The 18,380-nt window shown below is 42.8% G+C and overlaps 1 protein-coding gene across 1 annotated transcript; it reads left to right on the top strand.

Annotated features, from left to right (window-relative positions):
* Positions 1–6,579: 6,579 nt before the first annotated feature.
* On the top strand, positions 6,580–18,380 carry OSER1 (oxidative stress responsive serine rich 1). The gene is made up of 4 exons (XM_059407053.1): positions 6,580–6,730; positions 10,599–10,715; positions 13,567–13,680; positions 17,141–18,380. Exons 2-4 carry the CDS (start codon positions 10,639–10,641, stop codon positions 17,826–17,828), a joined length of 879 nt encoding a protein of 292 aa, XP_059263036.1. The 5' UTR covers positions 6,580–6,730; positions 10,599–10,638; the 3' UTR covers positions 17,829–18,380.

Below are 18,380 nucleotides of genomic sequence, written 5' to 3'. Positions count from 1 at the left end.
CCCCCCCCCCCCCCCCCCCGCCAAGGACTGGCAGAATGGAGTTTGAGATCCAGGTGGGAGGAGTGAAACACAGGACGTTGCACGGTTTTGGACCAGAGCAGCAGTGGGTAAAATCTGCTGCCGCGAAGGAGCCAAAGAACTTGACTATTGCCGAGGGGCACAGAAGAATGAAAAATGGGCCTAAATCACTCTGATGACGATGCCCCAGAGAAACTGCCTGGGAATTCCTGGCAGCTGGCAGAGGCTCTGGTCTCCGGTCTGAGAAGGCCTGGTTATTCAGCATTCCTGTTTGCTGAGTGACCTGCCCGATATCTTTTCCAAGAGAGCCACAGATTTTCTCCTCTCAGAAAGAGCATCATCCTGGACGGGAGATGAGAGGAGTTGGAGGCAAGACCCCTGAGGACCAGCAGCTGGGGGGGCAGCAGCTGAGAGCAGGGCCACAGAAGCCAGAAGGGGACTGGAGTTAAGGAGGTCATGTCCAGTGTCAGTACTCAGAACTCAAGCACCCTAGTACTGAGAAAGAGGCCACGAGATTCAGCAACAAGGAAGTTCCTTGTGACCTTGGCAGGAAGGGTTTTGGTGGGGATGGAAGTCGGGCTGTAGTGGGCTGGAGAGGGAGAGAGAGAGAGAGAGAGAGAGAAGAAAAGAAGTAGAGATACTGACTGTGGTTTTAAGGACAGGAGCTTTGGGGGGATCTGGGTAGAAGCGGACTTTGTGGGTTTGGGTTTTTTCTCAGTTTTTATGTTTTAAAGGATGCGAGAAGATACCGTTATGTGTCTCCATGTATGGAAAAATGGAGTGTTCCCTTAAGAACAGGGGGCAGGATGGGAGCCAAAGTGGTGTCAGAGTCGAGACTGGTCTCAGGGAGAAGGGGAGGGACTGGCTACAGAGACGGCCATGAGGAAAGGACGCAGAAGACCTCACAGCCAACAGCTTCTGAGGACACAGGTGCCCCTTTCCGGTGAAACATTTTCTTTTTCCCTCAGGCAGAATTAGACGCTCACGAATGTAATAGCAGAGAATGAAGAAACACCCTGACAAATGATAGCTAAATGTCAACGCTTGAGAAGGCAGGCCGGTGAAGAGACCACGCAGCGCTAGGAAAGAACTCCTGGAGTTAGGCTGAGCCGGGAAACCATCACACAGCAGTTCACACGTAGAGTAAGTTGAAGACTTATCAAGACTTAACTCAAATTAAAGAACTCAAACTGCCCACTGGGAACTGGAAGATACAGTAAGTGCGAGTCCGTAAAAATTTAGCTCAACAGCCTTGTAAAGACCCTGAGTCTTTATGTTTTCGGTGGTTGTTTTGCGGAGGTGATACATCATCGGGATCCAACAGTCAGGACATAAGGTGCGGACCGACCCCATCCTGCCCCATTTATCTGCCTGAGCCTCGGATACCTCCACGGGGCTGCCCCACAGATCTCTCAGGTTTAGTGAGTGTAAACTCGGCTCCTCATTTAGAGGATCTCACTAGGCAGGAAGGCAGAGCGGTCTGAAGACTGCCTTGGTTCAAATTCCAGCCCCCACTTCCTAGCTGTGTGACCTCAGAAAAGTTACAGTGCTTCTCTGTCGATTTCCTCATTTGGAAAATGAAGGTGATCATGGTACTCTTGTCAGACTGTTGAGAGGATCAGACTGAGTTTGCTGATAGCCAGCAAGAGCTGTAAGAGTATGAGCTTTTATTATTATCCCCCATTTAAATGTTGTTTTCCATCTGTTCACTGCCAACTGGATTCAGCGGGGTGACACATCAGAAATAGGCAACAATACCTAATCAGTGGCTCAGACCAGAAAGCAGATTTTCATTATCCACTTTCGCTCACTGCCCACCCTGTTCACATATAATCTCTCATGGAAGCCTGATGTATTAAACTTTCAATCTGCTACCCTGCCCTCCAGTCCTACGGCCACCTGCTCTTTCCATCGCTGCCAACTCAGGCCCGGATCACTGCGCCATCCAATTACAAGAGTAATCGTTCTAAGATAAAATGGTCATTTCTCTTCCCTTCCGTAGTCCCCACGATTCTGAAAATAAGCCCCCTGACACGGCCTCTAAGATGAAGATGCTTCACGATGGGATTCCTGCTATCACCTGCACTTCAAGCTCCCGCTCCCCAATGCCCCAAAGTTTTTACTGGCTTCCTGGATTGCCCTCCCTAGTGAATGGCGCCACCTACTGTCCACTCATTCACTCGGGCCAGACATCTCTGACCAGCATGCCCAGGCAAGACCCACTAATCTTAGATGCTGTGTCCCCTTAGGTACCTCTCCCCCCTCCAGCCACTGTTCTAGCTCTGGTCTTCATTTACATTAATTCAAATGTCTACACACTGGCCTTTCTTACATCCCCCTCCTTCCTCATCTACTTTCTTTTCTTTTCTTCTTTTTTTTAAGATTTTATTTATTTATTTGACAGAAAGAGATCACAAGTAGGCAGAGAGAGAGGGGGAAGCAGGCTCCCTGCTGAGCAGAGAGCCCGATGCGGGGCTAGATCCCAGGACCCTGGGACCATGACCTGAGCTGAAGGCAGAGGCTTTAACCCACTGAGCCACCCAGGCGCCCCCCTCATCTACTTTCTAAGAGGCTGCCAGAGTGACATAAATGGTCCTCGGGCACATCACTATTTTGCTTAAGGGCAAAATGCAAGCTATTTACAGGACTCTCTCCTTGAGTTGGCTTGGGCTCTCTCCAGTCTCATCTTTGTCCTTTCCCACATCCCAGGTCAATGTCTGACTTTCAAGTTTAGACAGAACCTCCTCCAGAAAGCTTTGTCTGAGACATCCCCATACATCTCCAGACAGGGTTAGACAACCCTTCCGGGGGCCCACAGGGCACCCTGTGCCTTGGTTTATACACAGCACAGGGCAAGCAGCACGTATTCACTTAAGTCTATAGAAAGAAGAGAAGGAACTGGGGACAAACCAGGCTACCAGACACACTGCAGTCCCACGGCAGAGACCAGGACGCAGCTCTCTTCCCTCTGCAGACTTCCAAAAGGACACCACACATTTATTCCGCACTACCGCACTGCTTTGATAACAGAAGTATTTCATAACAGGATAATGGTGGAGGATTAAAAATATTTAAATAGTTTCTGGCACATGGTGAACTTTCAATGCTTTCACTTGACAAGGAATTACTGAGTGCCAACTCTGTGCCAGGCAAGCGTTCGGGGCTTGGGCATAGGCTGTATTTTCATCAGCTCTAAGACACTGCTATTTTAGACTCCCCATTTATTGAAGGTATCATCAAGAAAAAAAAATAAATGTTACCAGGACACAGCTGTCAATTATAGGACACATCCATTTTTTTTTCAGAAGGCTAAACTGTGGGAAATATCACCTAGAAGTCAAAGAGGAAAGTACTGATAAACAAGAGACAGTCTCTGTTCTTAGCTCACTTCTATTCCAGTGAGGGGAGTGGTAACAAATATATATTGCCAGGTACTCTAAGTGCTATAATGAAAAATAAAGCCAGTTCAAGGGCCACAGATGAAGGGGCTTTTGGGGTAACCAGGAAAGGCCCTGATGGGGGAACCGGTACGAGCAGAGACTTGAATGAAGAGGGGAGTTGTGGGTAACAATGTTCCAAGCAGAGGGAACATCAAATACAAAAGACCTGAGAGGGAAATGTGCCTCGTAAGTTCAAGAACAGGCAAGTCAAGTGCAACTGGAACACAGTCCCACACCGTAGGCAGCACAATTCTTCAAGCCCAATGTAGTTCCCAGGTGAAAGCAAGTAAGCCTGATCTAGTTAGGGTGTGTAAGGGAAGATGGGTAGAGGCTAAGAAATGTGGCCTAACTCAGTGACCAGGAAGGTGGGTGTAGAGTCAGATGGCCTAGATTTGAATCCCAATTCTGCCACTTCCAAGCTATGTACCTTGGATGAGTTATCTGGCTGCTCTGAACCTTAGTCTACTCAGCCATAAAGTGGACAAAATAAAAGCAACTACTTTGCAAGTTGGTTACAAAGATTAGATGAGACAGCCCTTGTACATCAAGATACAAATGATTATTATCATCACCATCCTCTACTCCAAAGTCATTTCTAAAACTGTTCCAAGGTATGGAATAATGTACTTGAGCCTTGAAACATTTACTGCAACTATACCAGATTACCAACTGGTAGGATGGCAGCCACATGGTTGGGAAAATAAATTTTTTTGAAGGTTCTGAACTTGCCTTTTCCAAAGTTTTTTTATTTTTTAAATCAAAGTTATCTTCCATGCATATTGATTATTTTTGCAGTATAATTTGACGAAATGAAGTCCTCTATTCAATCAGTTATAAGATACATAGAATAGGAAGCACTGCTAAAGTAATTTTACAGCTACCATAGCTTTCTGATAAAATGATATTACTATGTGCATTAAGTTAATACCTAGTCAATTTCCTAAGTACATAAAGTCTGCACATAAATCAGGGCTTTTTCCAGGGTTGGAAAGACCCTCCCAGTGTTCCTAATACATTAGCAATAATATAATACAATAATAATTTTTGTTTCTTCAGATCACATGTTTTCAGCTTCTCTATCTCATTCTGTCATGAAGTGCCACATAGTGAGCCAGGCCTGTCTGTGACAACTTGAAATTTTAGGCCATGGCAGGTCATGTGAGTTAATGGACTTCAGACACATTCCCCAGAGGTTCCTGCCTTCCAAATACTCCCTGAGTAATGAGCCACATTCACAGAAAGGATCTGACTTTATGATGGAGATAGGCTTACATGAAACACTTAAAAAAAATTTTGCTTGTTAGTATTTAATGCCATAATGGAAGGAAATAAGGTAGAATGAAAATTTCACCGAAACTGTATTTAGCAGCTAACCTCCAGGAATTGCTGGGCTTCGGGGATTCCTGACTGATCTATAGTCCTTGCCTTCGAGTATGCAGCAGTTTTACCAGAAGCAGTATTTTCAGCTTAATAACACATATTTAGTCTTGATGCAACTCACTCTGCAATTCCAGAGGGGAAAAAAAAATGCAGCCCATTTTCCTCTTATTTATTGTTTTCTAAGAGATGCTGAGAAATGGGCAGCAGTGGATGGACAGGCTTTTGAGACAGATTAAATCCTGACTCAATCACTTACCAGCACTGGGTGACAGCACAAGGGGAGCTAGATAGGACAAGGGATCTAACATCTGAATCCCAAGTATCCTCATCTGTAAAATGTATAAAATCACAAGAATATTAAATGAGAGAACACGTACATTGCTGCTGCGTGGTAGAGGGTAGCCATTATTATTAGCATTATTAGGTTTGATGTTGGAACTTCACAATTAACAGATTTTTTCCCCATCCCTTGTCGGTTAATGAGGCTTTGGTAGGAACAAGGAGAACTTAAAATGTTTTAACTACAACCGACTACATGCTTTAGGTTTAACATTCTTATACAACGACCTGTAGATTCCGTTCCCAGACATGGGTCAAGCATTCCAAGGTCTGGCTGTAGTTAAGTTGGACGGACTAAACTATTTCCATCAGCCTATCTACTTTGGTGACGATACCTAAATATCAGGGGCTGAGAAGACCTAGTTTGGGCTCAGGTAACAACCCTCACCCTAGTGTTGGGCCAGAACCAACTCCAGCCAATTCTATTAAGGAAAGCCATCTCTTCCACAAAGCTCGGAGAAATACAAATGTTTAACCTGGGTACGGTGAATGCGGAGAGGCACCGCTATGTCAACAGAATCCGTCCCGGGGACCCGCACGCGGTGGGGTGGGGGTGGGGGGAGTGGTGATTGCAACTGTTGCACACATCACCTCTTCTTTGCCCTTCACCTGAGCAACCGTCAGAGTCCTACAAATGGAAAGATGCCTTAAAGTCACCTAGTGAGGTGAACTGCCCCATAAACCTTTTTGCAAAATTTAGTGTGTAGGGGCCTTTCTCCGTCGAGTTCTCACTAGCTTTTCCAAGCAGCCCGCATCTGAAAAAAAACGAGATTCGCTGATAAAGTCCACTTCCTCATTTAACAATTGGAGAAACTGAGGCCCAGATATGTAAAAGCAGTCGTCTCAAGTCAGACGGAGGCATTATAGCCATTCCAATTCCGGCCTCACGTTCGTGACCCTGGCCGCGTCTGATAACCTCCCCTGCTTCCCTGCAGGCCAGGAGACGAGGGCTTGCGTCCGAGCTCTGGAGATGTTGCAGGCCGTCGGGTTCCTTCGCACCGAGACTCGGGCCAAGAGCTCAGCGGGGTCCCGGTGCCGCGAAGATCCCCCTACCCCGCACTCGGTCCCCGGAATTTCCGTTGCCATGGCGACTCCGGGGCGAGCACCAGACCCAGGGAGACCTTGGAAAGCGAGGCGACTGGACGACTGCAAAGAACAGCGCCTACTCACTCACCTGACACAGAGGAAGCGGGCACGCCCCACACTCCAGTCCCCAGCGAACCCGCGGAGCACCGAGGATTAAGCGAGGAGAATAACAGGAAATGACGTACACGCACGTGCTTCCGAGAGGGGCGGGTACAGGGCATTTGAGAGGCAAAGCCGGTGCCCCGCGCCTGCGCAGCCACCGCCTGCTGCGCTGCCGAGTCACTGGGGTGGGAGGAGCATGAGCAAGGGGCGGAGCGCGTGGCTGAGTGACGCAGGCTCAGTGCGACTCGGGAGGCGCGGGCTGGCCCCTCGGCGGGTTTGGATCCGGGTCAGTCAGGCGCTGCGATCTGCGAGAGACGATCTGAACTGACGGGACCGGATTCCCGGAGCGCCCCAGCTGCGAGGAGGTGAGTCCCTTGACATGACGGGGAGAGTTCGCGGCATCGCGTTTCGGCCTGCGGGCCCGACCTGGCCTCGGGCGGCTTCCCCTGGGCCCGCCCGCCTCTCGTCGCGTCGTTCCCCCCGGCGTTGACTGCCTGGGCCGGGCCGGGCCGGGCCGGGCTGGGCCGGGCCGGGCTGGGATTGGGCCTCTCCGCGCCCCCTCGGCATCCGCGGCCTGGGTCGGCCCAAGCTCGGGTCTCTTTCCCCTTCCCGCGCCCCCGAGCTCCCCGCCGCGTCCCGCCCCTCCGCCCGCTCCCGCTCTGCTGTAGCTTCCCCTTTTCGCCTTCCTTGGCCGCCCTTTGCCCCTTCCCGCCCTTTCCCGCTTGTTTCCGAGCCCCAGCCTCGTTGGCTGCTTCTTCGGCTCCGCTCCCGCCTTCTCCTGCATCCCTTGCGCCTCCGCGCGACTCCAGCCTCTCATTCTGGCCGGAGAGCATCCGGTAGAGGCACCTTTCCAGCTGGAGACCCTAGGCGGGCAGAGCGGAGGCCTTAATAAACAGCTCTCCACTCCCGGAGTAACCCCCCCCCCCGCCCCCAATCTCTGACTCTTTGCCTTCTCGTTTAATTGCGACCGGTCCAGATTCTGGCAAGGCGACAGCATTAACACCGTGCGTTACCTCTATCCACATCGAGAGCATAGGGGGTGAGAGAGTTTGTAGAGATGGGAATGTGTTTTGATCTGGGGGGCCGATAGTTGCAACCTAGACTTGATTGTGTCTTAGGGGGTTGCAGGACAGGGTTTTCTCGCCCGCACTCCGCGCTTCCTGGGAGGCTGGGAAAGTTTCTAAATCTTTTAACATTGTGATGACACGCTTACGCGCGAATCCTTTATTGATCCATCTCAGGTCTTTTCAGGGTCCTGGAAATTTGGATCCAGGTTTGAGGTTAAGAGGTCATGGTGTTAAAACTACAAGATATAAATAAGATTGTGACACATGCTGTTCTTTGAAACTCAGAGAAAACCAGGAATTTGCCCTTTTGATGGAGGAACTTAGAAGAATTTTACTTGTCATTTTTGAAAGGTTGGGAAAATCCGAGGCAAAGTTAAAGTGGCCCTTGTGATTCAACTTAAAACAATACAAAGTAACTTCGAATAGGCCTTCAAACTTTGATCTCTTTGGGAATTGTCCATTTTCAAGAAGTCATTGCAGTGAAAATGGCAAGAAATGTTTCCATAAATTTAATGAAAAAGGGCAAACCATTTACACGTTTCCCAGAGTTAGTTGTACAGCTCTTGATTTGAGTGAATGGGAAGCTAGGAATACAGAGGAACATAATAAGCCTGTTGTAATTAATTACAAACATGCTCTGATTTAGCTCTTAAGGTCTAAGACTCACCTTTGCTCTGGGTTAATATAACAGAGGGAAAAGGTGCATAATCGGAATATTGGAAATCTGAAAATAGTTTAGACAGAACTTCATCCCTAAAGTTTTACTCTATAGCCAGTTTTTATTTTGGTCTCTTTTGGCTTTCAAATAATAGATCTTTTGGTGTGTCAACAAGAATGTTAACTAAGTTTGTATAAACACGTAGAGGTCACCTGAAGTGCAATTAAGTTAGGACTGTATAATTAAAAATTACATATCTGGGTGCAAAAGCTTCTTAGCACAGTGTTAGGGCAGGAATGAGATTCCAGTTCTTAGAGGAATAGGGTTCACAGTGCTAGTATGTGTCAGGTTTATCCTTCTATCCCTAACATCCAGTCTAGTGCTACAGCACATGGTAGGAATTCTGTAAATATTTGTGGGTGGAATGAATTTCTGCCTGTAGGATTCAGCAGTGTCTATTTAGTTGTGATGTGTACTGATTTCCAGAGAGACCCAGAAAAGGGTTTGTGTGGGGTCTTCAGGAATGGGAAGACTATCTTCAGATGTTTTTAACTCTGTAAGAGCAAATAGTGTGAGCATTTGACTGGCTGGTCATAAAGTAATTGAGGAAAACTATAAGCCAAACTTCAATTTAGTTCTGCCAGCAGGAATAATTTGTTTATAATTTATAGTAGCACTCTTTTAGGTACTGTGGAGCTTCCAAAAATATTAGGATAGGATGTGTTACCTTTGCTTACCTCTTTCCCCAGATATATAGGATATTAGTGGGTATCTGGGAGAGGACCCCCCTCTAAATCCAAAAGCATTAGAGACCAGCAAAATATGGAGTTAATAATGTTTCCTCAAGTCGAGGTGCTGGTTAAAGTAACCAGCAATATATATGTGGGGAGTGTGTTTAAATTTTTTGATTTAAGAAGTTGCAATAAAAGCTAGCTGAATTCTTTGGAGACCGTTTTCAGTGTTTGCCAGAGAGATTTGCCTAAAATTTCTTATTCTACATGTAAGTAAATAAATAAATGAAATGAAATGATTAGTGTTAATTCCTTGCTGCTTTATTCTGCCACTGGTACACTATGATTACATTATATCAAACATATTGTGACACCCTGACCTTTGGAATATTAGAGGTCTCACAATACCCTAAAACTCACCCCTGAGAAATGAGCAAATAAGGAATCAGAGAAGTTACAAGTAGGGTCCATAGAGAGGCACTGCTCCTTCTGAGAGTGCCTGGGGGGTGGGAGGGGGGAAGGGGGTTAGGTGGGGTTATAGCAAGTTAGAAATAAGGAAAAGGTAAAGTTAATCCTTTGCTTCACAAATCTACCATCTTCTGGTTTTTGTTTTACATTTTCTCTTTCTGAGGCCCTGTGATACTTATATTTGTTCAGATTATATACTTATATTTGTTCAGATTTGATGTTAACTAATTTATTACCTTAGTGAAAAAATCAAGAATCTAGATTTCAAAGGGTTTATTGATCAGACTTCTCTGCTTCTCTGTTGTGTCTCTTATTGCTCTGATTGGCCCCGTTCCCCTTTTCTTTGTTTAAATATAAAAACCAAGGTGGAAGAATGGAGAAGTTCCATTAATCAAACTGGTTAATTAAGTGGAGATCATTTAAAGGTTTATCTAGAGAAAAATATATATATTTTTTACTTTCCACCTTTTTCTTTTGGCAAAGTTTTATCTTTTCAAGTTGCATGCATAGTTCATTTATTTTCTTTCTCGTATAATAATTAAAATAATTTGAAGATAAAAAATGAAGGTATCAACCTTATTGGTAAGAGTGTAGAATAATCAGTAGTCATTGAAACATATTTGTAATCCTGTTTTAACAATGGTAACATCTTGATATCTGAGTATGAATATTTATATGACTATGAATACGGGTCAGAACTGCTTTAGAGAAATGCTGTCATGTGTCATGAAGTTACACTTAACGGCTATTGTTAGGGTTGGACTACACAAATATTCAGTATCATTTTAAAAGATCAGAATGCTGTAGTTGGGCTTTTTCCTTTTATTTTTGGTGCAGAGTTCATTTTGTCTGTGTGTTTCTAGACCTCTACAACTGGACAGATTTTTACCCCTTGTTAAAAACTATACTTAAACATAAATTTCAGGTGATCTAGTTTTCAAAGCTGTGTAATAGGATATTGGCATCAAGTATTTGGACAGTTTAAATTCTACCATAATAATTGAGTAGGATACAGAATTGTTGAATCACTGTGTTGTACGTCTGAAACTAATATAATATGTCAACTCTACTTCAGTAAAAAAATCTATTCCAATAAATACATGTTTCTGTATCATTTTATTTGTTTTTTCTTAAGAAATAAAAACTACAGTCTCCAAATGTCTATGCTGAAAATTCCTTTTAGATATAGCAATTTGCTTTTTTCTCCCTAACAAATAGTAATGGTATGAGGAATATAGATTTTAACAAAAGGTATACTTTGAACCTACTGTTTTCACTTTGCTCATTTTATTTATATTTTATTTTTTAGTATTAACGGCAACATCCATAGTAGTGTAAAAACTTTCACAATGAAATCTGAAGCCAAGGATGGAGAAGAGGAGAGTCTACAAACTGCTTTCAAGAAATTAAGAGTGGATGCATCAGGGTAATTAAATATGTAATATGTTTTTTGGGAATTGTGTACTAGATTTAAATAGCCTTTTCCACTGAAGAAGTTCTCATGCTCTCCTAAAATTTCTCATTATTCATAAAAAATGAAAATGTTAATAGTGTGACATTCTGCAGAATTTTGCACAGCATTATTTTACTTATAAAGAAATCCTTAATGTTCACTTTTGAAAAGTGGCGGCTCATTTGTACTCCCATGTTGGGTGTTTTGGTTTCCCTTCGTTTTGAGGAGGGTTCCCCACCTTGCTCTTGAATCAGAATTATCAAGCAGTATCCCATCAGGAATTTTCTCATACATCTCTAGGGAATCACAGTGTTTTTCCCTAAAAGTGAATCGGCTCCATAGAAATCCACAGACATTCTCGATTTCATATGCTCTGATTGCTGAGTCTATCACTATGGAAACCTCTATTCATTAGGGTTCTGTCACTGAGATCAATAATCTTGGACCCTTTCGCCAAAACTAATTAGAGCACCTGCAGACCAGCTGCTGTCTGAATGTTAATATTTCGCCCATTGCAAAATGTTCTGTACAAGACTCTTTTCATCTCCATTCTTCACCCCAGGCCAGAAGAAATCTTGAATCTCTGATAGACACAGGAATATTTCTTTTCATGAATGGTAAATAAACCCTGGAAGCTCAGAGTCGAACACTTCACACCAACTAATAATCACTGAGGTTTATTACCCACTTCTACGCCCTAGACACTAGCTTAAATATCTTTACATGTTATTTAGTCTTCACTGCCAATTTAGAAGATGGATACAATAGTTATTCCAGTTTACAGAGGAGCCACAGATGAATTAGGTCACTGGCTAAAGGCCACATTGGTGAGAAGTGGTAGAGTCAGGATTTGAACCCAATTTGCATCCAGAACCTGTGCTCTAACCATTCCTTTTTATGATACCTTGAAGACACCAGGAAGAGTTGCACACAGTAGTTGGCACATAGTAAAAATTAGTTGTTATAGCTGTTTGTTTTTTCTGGTTTTATTTATTTATTTATGGCCTACCAGGTGAGAAGATTTATACTAATTGGTTTGCACAAGAACTGTTAATGGTGCTCCCATTTGCTTCGAATAAGTATCTCTCTCCTCCCAGTGGCTTTTCTGATATGGTCATCTTGCCATTTAAATTGATCAGTAATTTTTAAGGCATTTTGGGAAATAATAGAGAAATAGATAGTTCCAGATTATGGTCACATTCCTTTGTGATTTCTGGTATAGAAATAATTTTTTTAATGAGGAGAATGCTAGGAATGTGTACACACATACAAACACATATACATACAAATTCCTTAACATATATAAATACATATGAGTAACTCTTCGTACACGGATTTCTTTCCTAGTGTTTCAGGAAGTTGGAACATAAAATTAAACTATTTCAGTATCCCTAAAAATTACCTGGAACATTAAAAACAAAAACAACAATAGCACCTTTGAAGATTTTATATCTTACCGTATCACCTGTGGTCAGATACTGCAACTTTGTAGTATGTGATCTGCTTGGAGTCAAGTTATAAAAAGGAAAGGGGAGTAGAGAACATTTGAGAAAACCAAATAAGAGTAGAAGGGGTGAGTCATTACCATGACTAAGCAGAATAAGACTTGTGTAATGTATCATATGGTTCTAGTTGTTTCATATTGTTGCTGATTTATAAATGGGACATCTGAGGTACTGACTCATAAACTAACCAAGCCTTGCCAGGAATTTAATATGATCCTGTTCAGCAGGTTTCGATTCCCAATGGTAATTTGTCTTATCAGGATAAATCTCTCTATATATATGAGAAAACAACATAATCCTTTTTATCTGATTATAAAATAATACAGTGCTTATTACAGAAAAATTCACAAAACAAAAAGTAAAAATCTCAATTTACCATGACTGCTCTTAACAATCTAGGCCATCTGTACTTAACACCATACATTTTTTTGACATAGTTGAGATCATAATATATGTATAGTTGTTTATCTAATGCTGTTTTCTCTTAATGTTATAAGCATTCTCTTATGTCATTCAAGTTCTTTGTACACTTAATTTTTAATAAACTCTGAATATTCCATTGACTAGATGTATCATCATTTGTCATCATTTATATAATGTAGTATTTTCTATTTTCTACTGGGCATTTAGGTTATTCCTATTTTTATTTTAAATTAACTTCAGTGAGCATTCTTTTACTTAGTAGGTTAAAGTGTCTTTTCTAAGGGATTGTTACTAATACCGAGGCATGTATCGTAGGAGCCTAGTGTGTGTTTGTGTGTATATTGAAAAGATCTGCAAGGATTTATACCAAAATGTTAATGTTGTAAATCTCTGGGTCGTGAGATTATAGACACACTTTTTTTTCTCTCAAATTTTTTCATTTTCTTTACTGGGAACCCATATTACTTCTGTAATTTTAAGTTTTTTAGTTGTCAAAAATACTCCTTTTAAGTTAGAGTGAGTCTCCTGAAGTTTTTGCTCCTCAGCTTAGTTCTTGTGATTCTGATTTGCACATAAAATAAGTGGTCACTGTCATTAGGGTTCTCTGTGGACATAAGGCCTTATCTGGCCCAGATAAACAGCCTAAAAGTCTATTTATATCCTGCTGCTGATCATACTTAAGAATTACTCTTTGGCTTCTGACTCTGCAACTGTGGGCTTTTAGGGATCCCCTAAATTTGGTTTTGGAGGGAAATTTACTCTGAAAGGTAAGAAATTTTTTGAGAAACCCCAACGACAGAGAAAGGTATTAATGCAAGTTGTGTTTGAGTTGGTGAGAGCAGTAAATTGTCCTTCTTTCGGTTTTCTGTAAGCAGTAAACTTTGTTGTTTCTCCAGGTCCATAGCATCTCTGTCTGTCGGAGAAGGCACGAACGTCAGAGCATCCGTCAGAACAGCAGCAGATGAAACCAAACCGAAAACCTCATGTGCATCTAAAGACAGTTGGCATGCGTAAGAGCTTCTTACTGCAGATGGTTTTTCTCCCAATACTTTAAATTACTATTGGACTTTCCTGAGTATCCAGAAAAGAGTATGTTAGATGCAGAGCCCCAAACCCAATGATTAGGGATGAGCCATTCTTCTCAATTGAGAATATGCTGAGACTCGCCGTGTGGTTTCGTTCGTAGTCAATTTTTTTTTTTAATTTATTTATTTGATAGAGAGACAGTGAGAGAGAGCACGAGCGAGGAGAAGGTCAGAGAGTGAAGCAGACTCCCCATGGAGCTGGGAGCCTGATGTGGGACTCGATCCCGGAACTCCGGGATCATGACCTGAGCCGAAGGCAGTCGTCCAACCAGCTGAGCCACCCAGGCGTCCCCATAGTCAATTTTTATAAATGTCCTGTGTGTGTTTGAGAAGAATGAGTCTTCTCTGGTCATTCTTGGGTTTCTTTTATGTCCATTAAATCAAGCTTTTAAATGTATTATTTAAATATTTTTTCAGTAATTTTTTTCTAATCTATTAATAATTGGGAGATGTATGTTGAAATCTTCCATACGGGAGTGAATTTGTTTTCCTCTTAAACATTTTTATTTTATGTATTTCGAAGTCATTTTGTTAGATTTATACAGTCTAGGTTCATCCCAGTTTAGAATGTTTTCTTCTGATGAATTGAGATTTTTAATGATGTAGGTGACATTCTTAATTCCTTGTAATGACTACTGTCTTAAAGTCTGTTTTTTTCAGAATTAATATATCAGTCCATTTGTCTTTTTGTTGACATTTGCCTATTATATCATTTTTTATCTTCTATTTTTAACCATTGTGTGTTTTAAAATTTTAGCTGTATCTCATAAATATATAGGGCCTATTTTGTTTTATTCATTCTGACAGTCTTTTTCTAAGCTGAGTTCAGTCCATTTAAATTGATTTTGATTATTGATTGATACATGTAGACTTGTTTCTGCCACTTTATGTTGTTTGTTCTACTTCTTTGTGTTTGTTTTTTGTTTTTTTACTCTTCCATCCTTCCCTCTTCCTTCTTCTCTCCTCCTTTTAAAAAGTTGTTTGAAATGGCTTTTGTTGTTTTTTTTTCCCATCACTTTTCCTTCTGGCTTGGAAATTATATGCTGTTTCTATTCTTTCAGTAGTTAGCCTTGGAATTCCACCGTACGTGCTTGTTAACCAAGACAAAAGTTATTCCAGTGACCCTTGAACAACACAGGGGTTAGCGGTGAAAAACAGTAGAAAATCCATGCGTGTAAGCGGGCCCACGCAGTTTAAACCCTTCTCGTTCAAGCGTCAGCTGTATTTTAACCCTCCGTACAATCTTTTTACTCTGAACTCCAAACTTCCATGCGCAGTTGCCCGATATTTTACTTTTCTCGTTTCTTTTTAATCTCACCAATAGGTTTTATTTTATTATTTAAATAGTGTTTGTTTATCTCATTTGCTCACCATTATTGCATCTCAGACCTTCCGTGTAGGATGCCTTTGCCTTTCTTCCTAAAGTACTTTCTTTAGAAATTCCTTTAACAAAGGTCTCTTGTTAATAAATAGGGTCTCTTGTAGAACTCGCCATACAGTGAATTTCAGTGGTGCCTCCTCCTTGTATAACATCACGTTCTCTTGGTAAATATACTTTCATTTATCTGAAAATGTCTTTGTTTCCTTGTTCTTGAAAGATACACCTGATTTGATATGCCTGAAGTCCTAGTTCTAGATTGAGTTATTTTCTCATATACCTGGAAGATACTCATTGTCTTCTGGCTTCATTACGGATGTTGAAAAGTCTACGCGCAGTCTTACCATTCCTCATTTTGGGAATAATCTGTCTAGTCTCTGGCTGCTTTTAAGATGTTCCAGTGTTGGAGAATCTACAGTCTTGCCACAGTGGTCTAGATGCAGACTGCTCTTTTATTGGTCCCGTTTCATGGTGCTGCCTATATCTGTAGATCTCTTTCATCAGTTCAGAAAATTTCTCAGTCCTTAGCTCTTCAGAAATCACTTGTCTTCCATGCTCTATAGTTTTTCCTTGGGGAAACTCCAGATTTCTTATTCTATCTTACATATTTTTTTAATTGCTTTTACATTTTTTCCAAGTCTCCTCCACGTCAGGGATAGAGGAGGAGGAGGTCAGGGCTAGGCAGACGTTTTTAATGAAGGGGCAGATAGTAAATATTTTAGGGTGGGAGGCCAAGCAGTGAGATTCAAGGATGGTATGTAGGTATGGATATACGCGAGGAAATTTCTGCCCTGCCCCATTGCCTGATGCACACCGTCCTGGCTGGTGGACACACTTTGTGTTCAGGTGCTTAGTTTCAGGGTGAAATGATGAGCCAGGTGGGGCGGGAGGACGGACGGCAATACTGGAGTCAGGTTTACCGTGTGCCCCGGCGGCCCCCAGATTCCAGCAAGCCCTTCTTTCCTCCAGAGAGCCCCGCATAAGCCAGACGCTTGAACGGAGATTCCGCCTCTCAGGTGCTGGCGGTTGCTGGCAGCAGAGCCCCAGCATGTAGATGGTACCAGCGTGGGACCTCGGCCGTGGTGTGACGCATCTGGCCAGGAAGGCAGGCACAGGGAGTAGAGAACCGGGTGAACGGAGATGCCCTGCCTGGTGTCTGGCTCACAGTGCTAGTCCACAGGAGCAGTATCTGTGGGTTATGTGAAAACAGCCAGTTTTGACCCACAAACTACAATTGGCTGAATTCCGTTAGAAATAATTCAGATTTATCTTCCAGTTCAGTATTTCTTTCCTTAGTTCTATTCTCCTGTTTGGCCCAGCCATTTAATTTCAAACTTGCTTTTTTTTTAAGTTCTTTTTGGTTCTGTTCACAGTTTTGAGTCACTTTCTTTTTTTTTTTTCCGTTTGCTCAGCTCTTTTATTCATTTAACTATCTTATTAAAAGTTATGTAGAGCGTCTGGTAATTCCCAATATCTGAAAACTTGAGGGCGTCTAAATTTATTCGTCATCTGTTCCCAGTGGTAGAAATGAATCCTAAGTCTCTGCTCTGTGTGGTAACCGTGACATCATGACATCATGACACAGTGGCCGTTTGTGTCGTCAGCCACACACAGTGGTATAGAAGCTTCTGTGTTCAGAGCACAGAGCACAACACTTGGGCTTACTGCATCAGGTGCTTTGGGGCGGGGGCTTTTCCAGACCCACTGGCTGATGGTTCCCAGATCAAGGGTTGGGACCAGGAAGTGTTCTGCACCCAAAGTGTGGCCCAAGAAATGCAATTAAAAACTATCCTTTACCTCTCCTATTTCTGTAGCTTGCTAATAAGGAGATGTTGAAGTTTTTGAGATGCAGACTTAGGCAGCTCAAAAACAGAGATAGGCTCATCACTTTGGGGGAAACTTAGGACCTCAGACTCAGGAGAGGAGGTATATTTCCAGCTATCACAAAGAATCCTTTTAGGAGAGCTGTGTGTCCCAACATCTTTTTGTGCACTGTTTTCCTCTTAGGTCTACAAGGAAGTCTTCACGAGGAGCAGTGAGAACCCAGCGTCGTCGACGTTCTAAGTCTCCTGTCCTTCATCCTCCAAAGTTTATACATTGCAGTACAATAGCTTCTTCTTCCAGCAGCCAGCTCAAGCACAAAAGCCAGACTGACTCCCCTGATAGCAGCAGTGGGCTGGGAATTTCCACCCCTAAAGAGTTCACTGCAGGAGAATGCTCTACTTCTCTCGATACTAACCACACAGGGGCAGTCATTGAGCCTTTGAGAACTTCGGTTCCCAGGCTCCCATCAGAGAGTAAGAAGGAAGACTCCTCTGATGCTACCCAAGTCTCCCAAGCAAGTCTCAAGGCCAATGATCTCTCTGACTTTCAATCCGTTTCCAAGCTAAACCAGGGCAAGCCATGTGCATGCATAGGCAAGGAGTGCCAGTGTAAGAGATGGCATGATATGGAAGTGTATTCCTTTTCAGGCCTGCAGAGTGTCCCTCCCTTGGCCCCAGAAAGAAGATCCATGCTTGAGGACTACTCTCAGTCGCTCCACACCAGAACTCTGTCTGGCTCTCCCCGCTCCTGTTCTGAGCAAGCTCGAGTCTATGTGGATGATGTGACCATTGAGGACCTGTCAGGCTACATGGAATATTACTTGTATATTCCCAAGAAAATGTCCCACATGGCAGAAATGATGTACACCTGATAGCAAGAAGCTAAGTCCTATGCTTTAAACCAATGACGGGTTGTCAGAGAGATTTAGTTAATGGCAGACCTTGCGGCCACGTTATGTGAGAAGACGTCTCCTTCTGCTCACTGTGCTTGCAATAAAAACTTTTCTTGGCATCTCCATTCATCTTCATTCTTTAAACTTAACTCTCTGCATTCTTACATACGCACCAAGGTGAGCAGATCAAAGGAAAATCCCTCTTCTTTAGAAAAGTTTCTGAGAGATGAAGAAACCATAATTACTTGACTGGTAGCAATGGGTATATGGTAAAAGGCTACAAGTAAAGCATTGCATTTTTCAGCTCTGTTTAAGATTTGTCAGCCCAGGAAAATGAAACGTTTTGTAACTGGACTGAACATTCGTCACGCTGTAGTTGCCAGCCCAGAATTTTAGAAGTTCTATGACTGATTTAAACTGTCTCTGATTTAACACAAGTTTATTGTGTCTTTCAGGGTTCTCTATGTCATTGTTAAGCCAGAGATCTAAGGTTTACATTCAATATGAATAAACTAGCTGGCCTGCCCTGTA

Source organism: Mustela nigripes, chromosome 7 (genome assembly GCF_022355385.1).
Source record: "Mustela nigripes isolate SB6536 chromosome 7, MUSNIG.SB6536, whole genome shotgun sequence".
Lineage (NCBI taxonomy): Eukaryota > Metazoa > Chordata > Mammalia > Carnivora > Mustelidae > Mustela > Mustela nigripes.
The sequence above is the reverse complement of the archived record's forward strand: the minus strand, read 5'-3'. Positions and strand labels throughout refer to the sequence as shown.

Coding starts and splice junctions, on each gene's coding strand:
- OSER1 (XM_059407053.1), top strand. CDS start 10,639: ATGAAATCTGAAGCCAAGGATGGAGAAGAGGAGAGTCTACAAACTGCT. Junction 10,716..13,566: donor TTAAGAGTGGATGCATCAGG/GTAATTAAATAT, acceptor TTGTTTCTCCAG/GTCCATAGCATCTCTGTCTG. Junction 13,681..17,140: donor TCTAAAGACAGTTGGCATGC/GTAAGAGCTTCT, acceptor TTTTCCTCTTAG/GTCTACAAGGAAGTCTTCAC.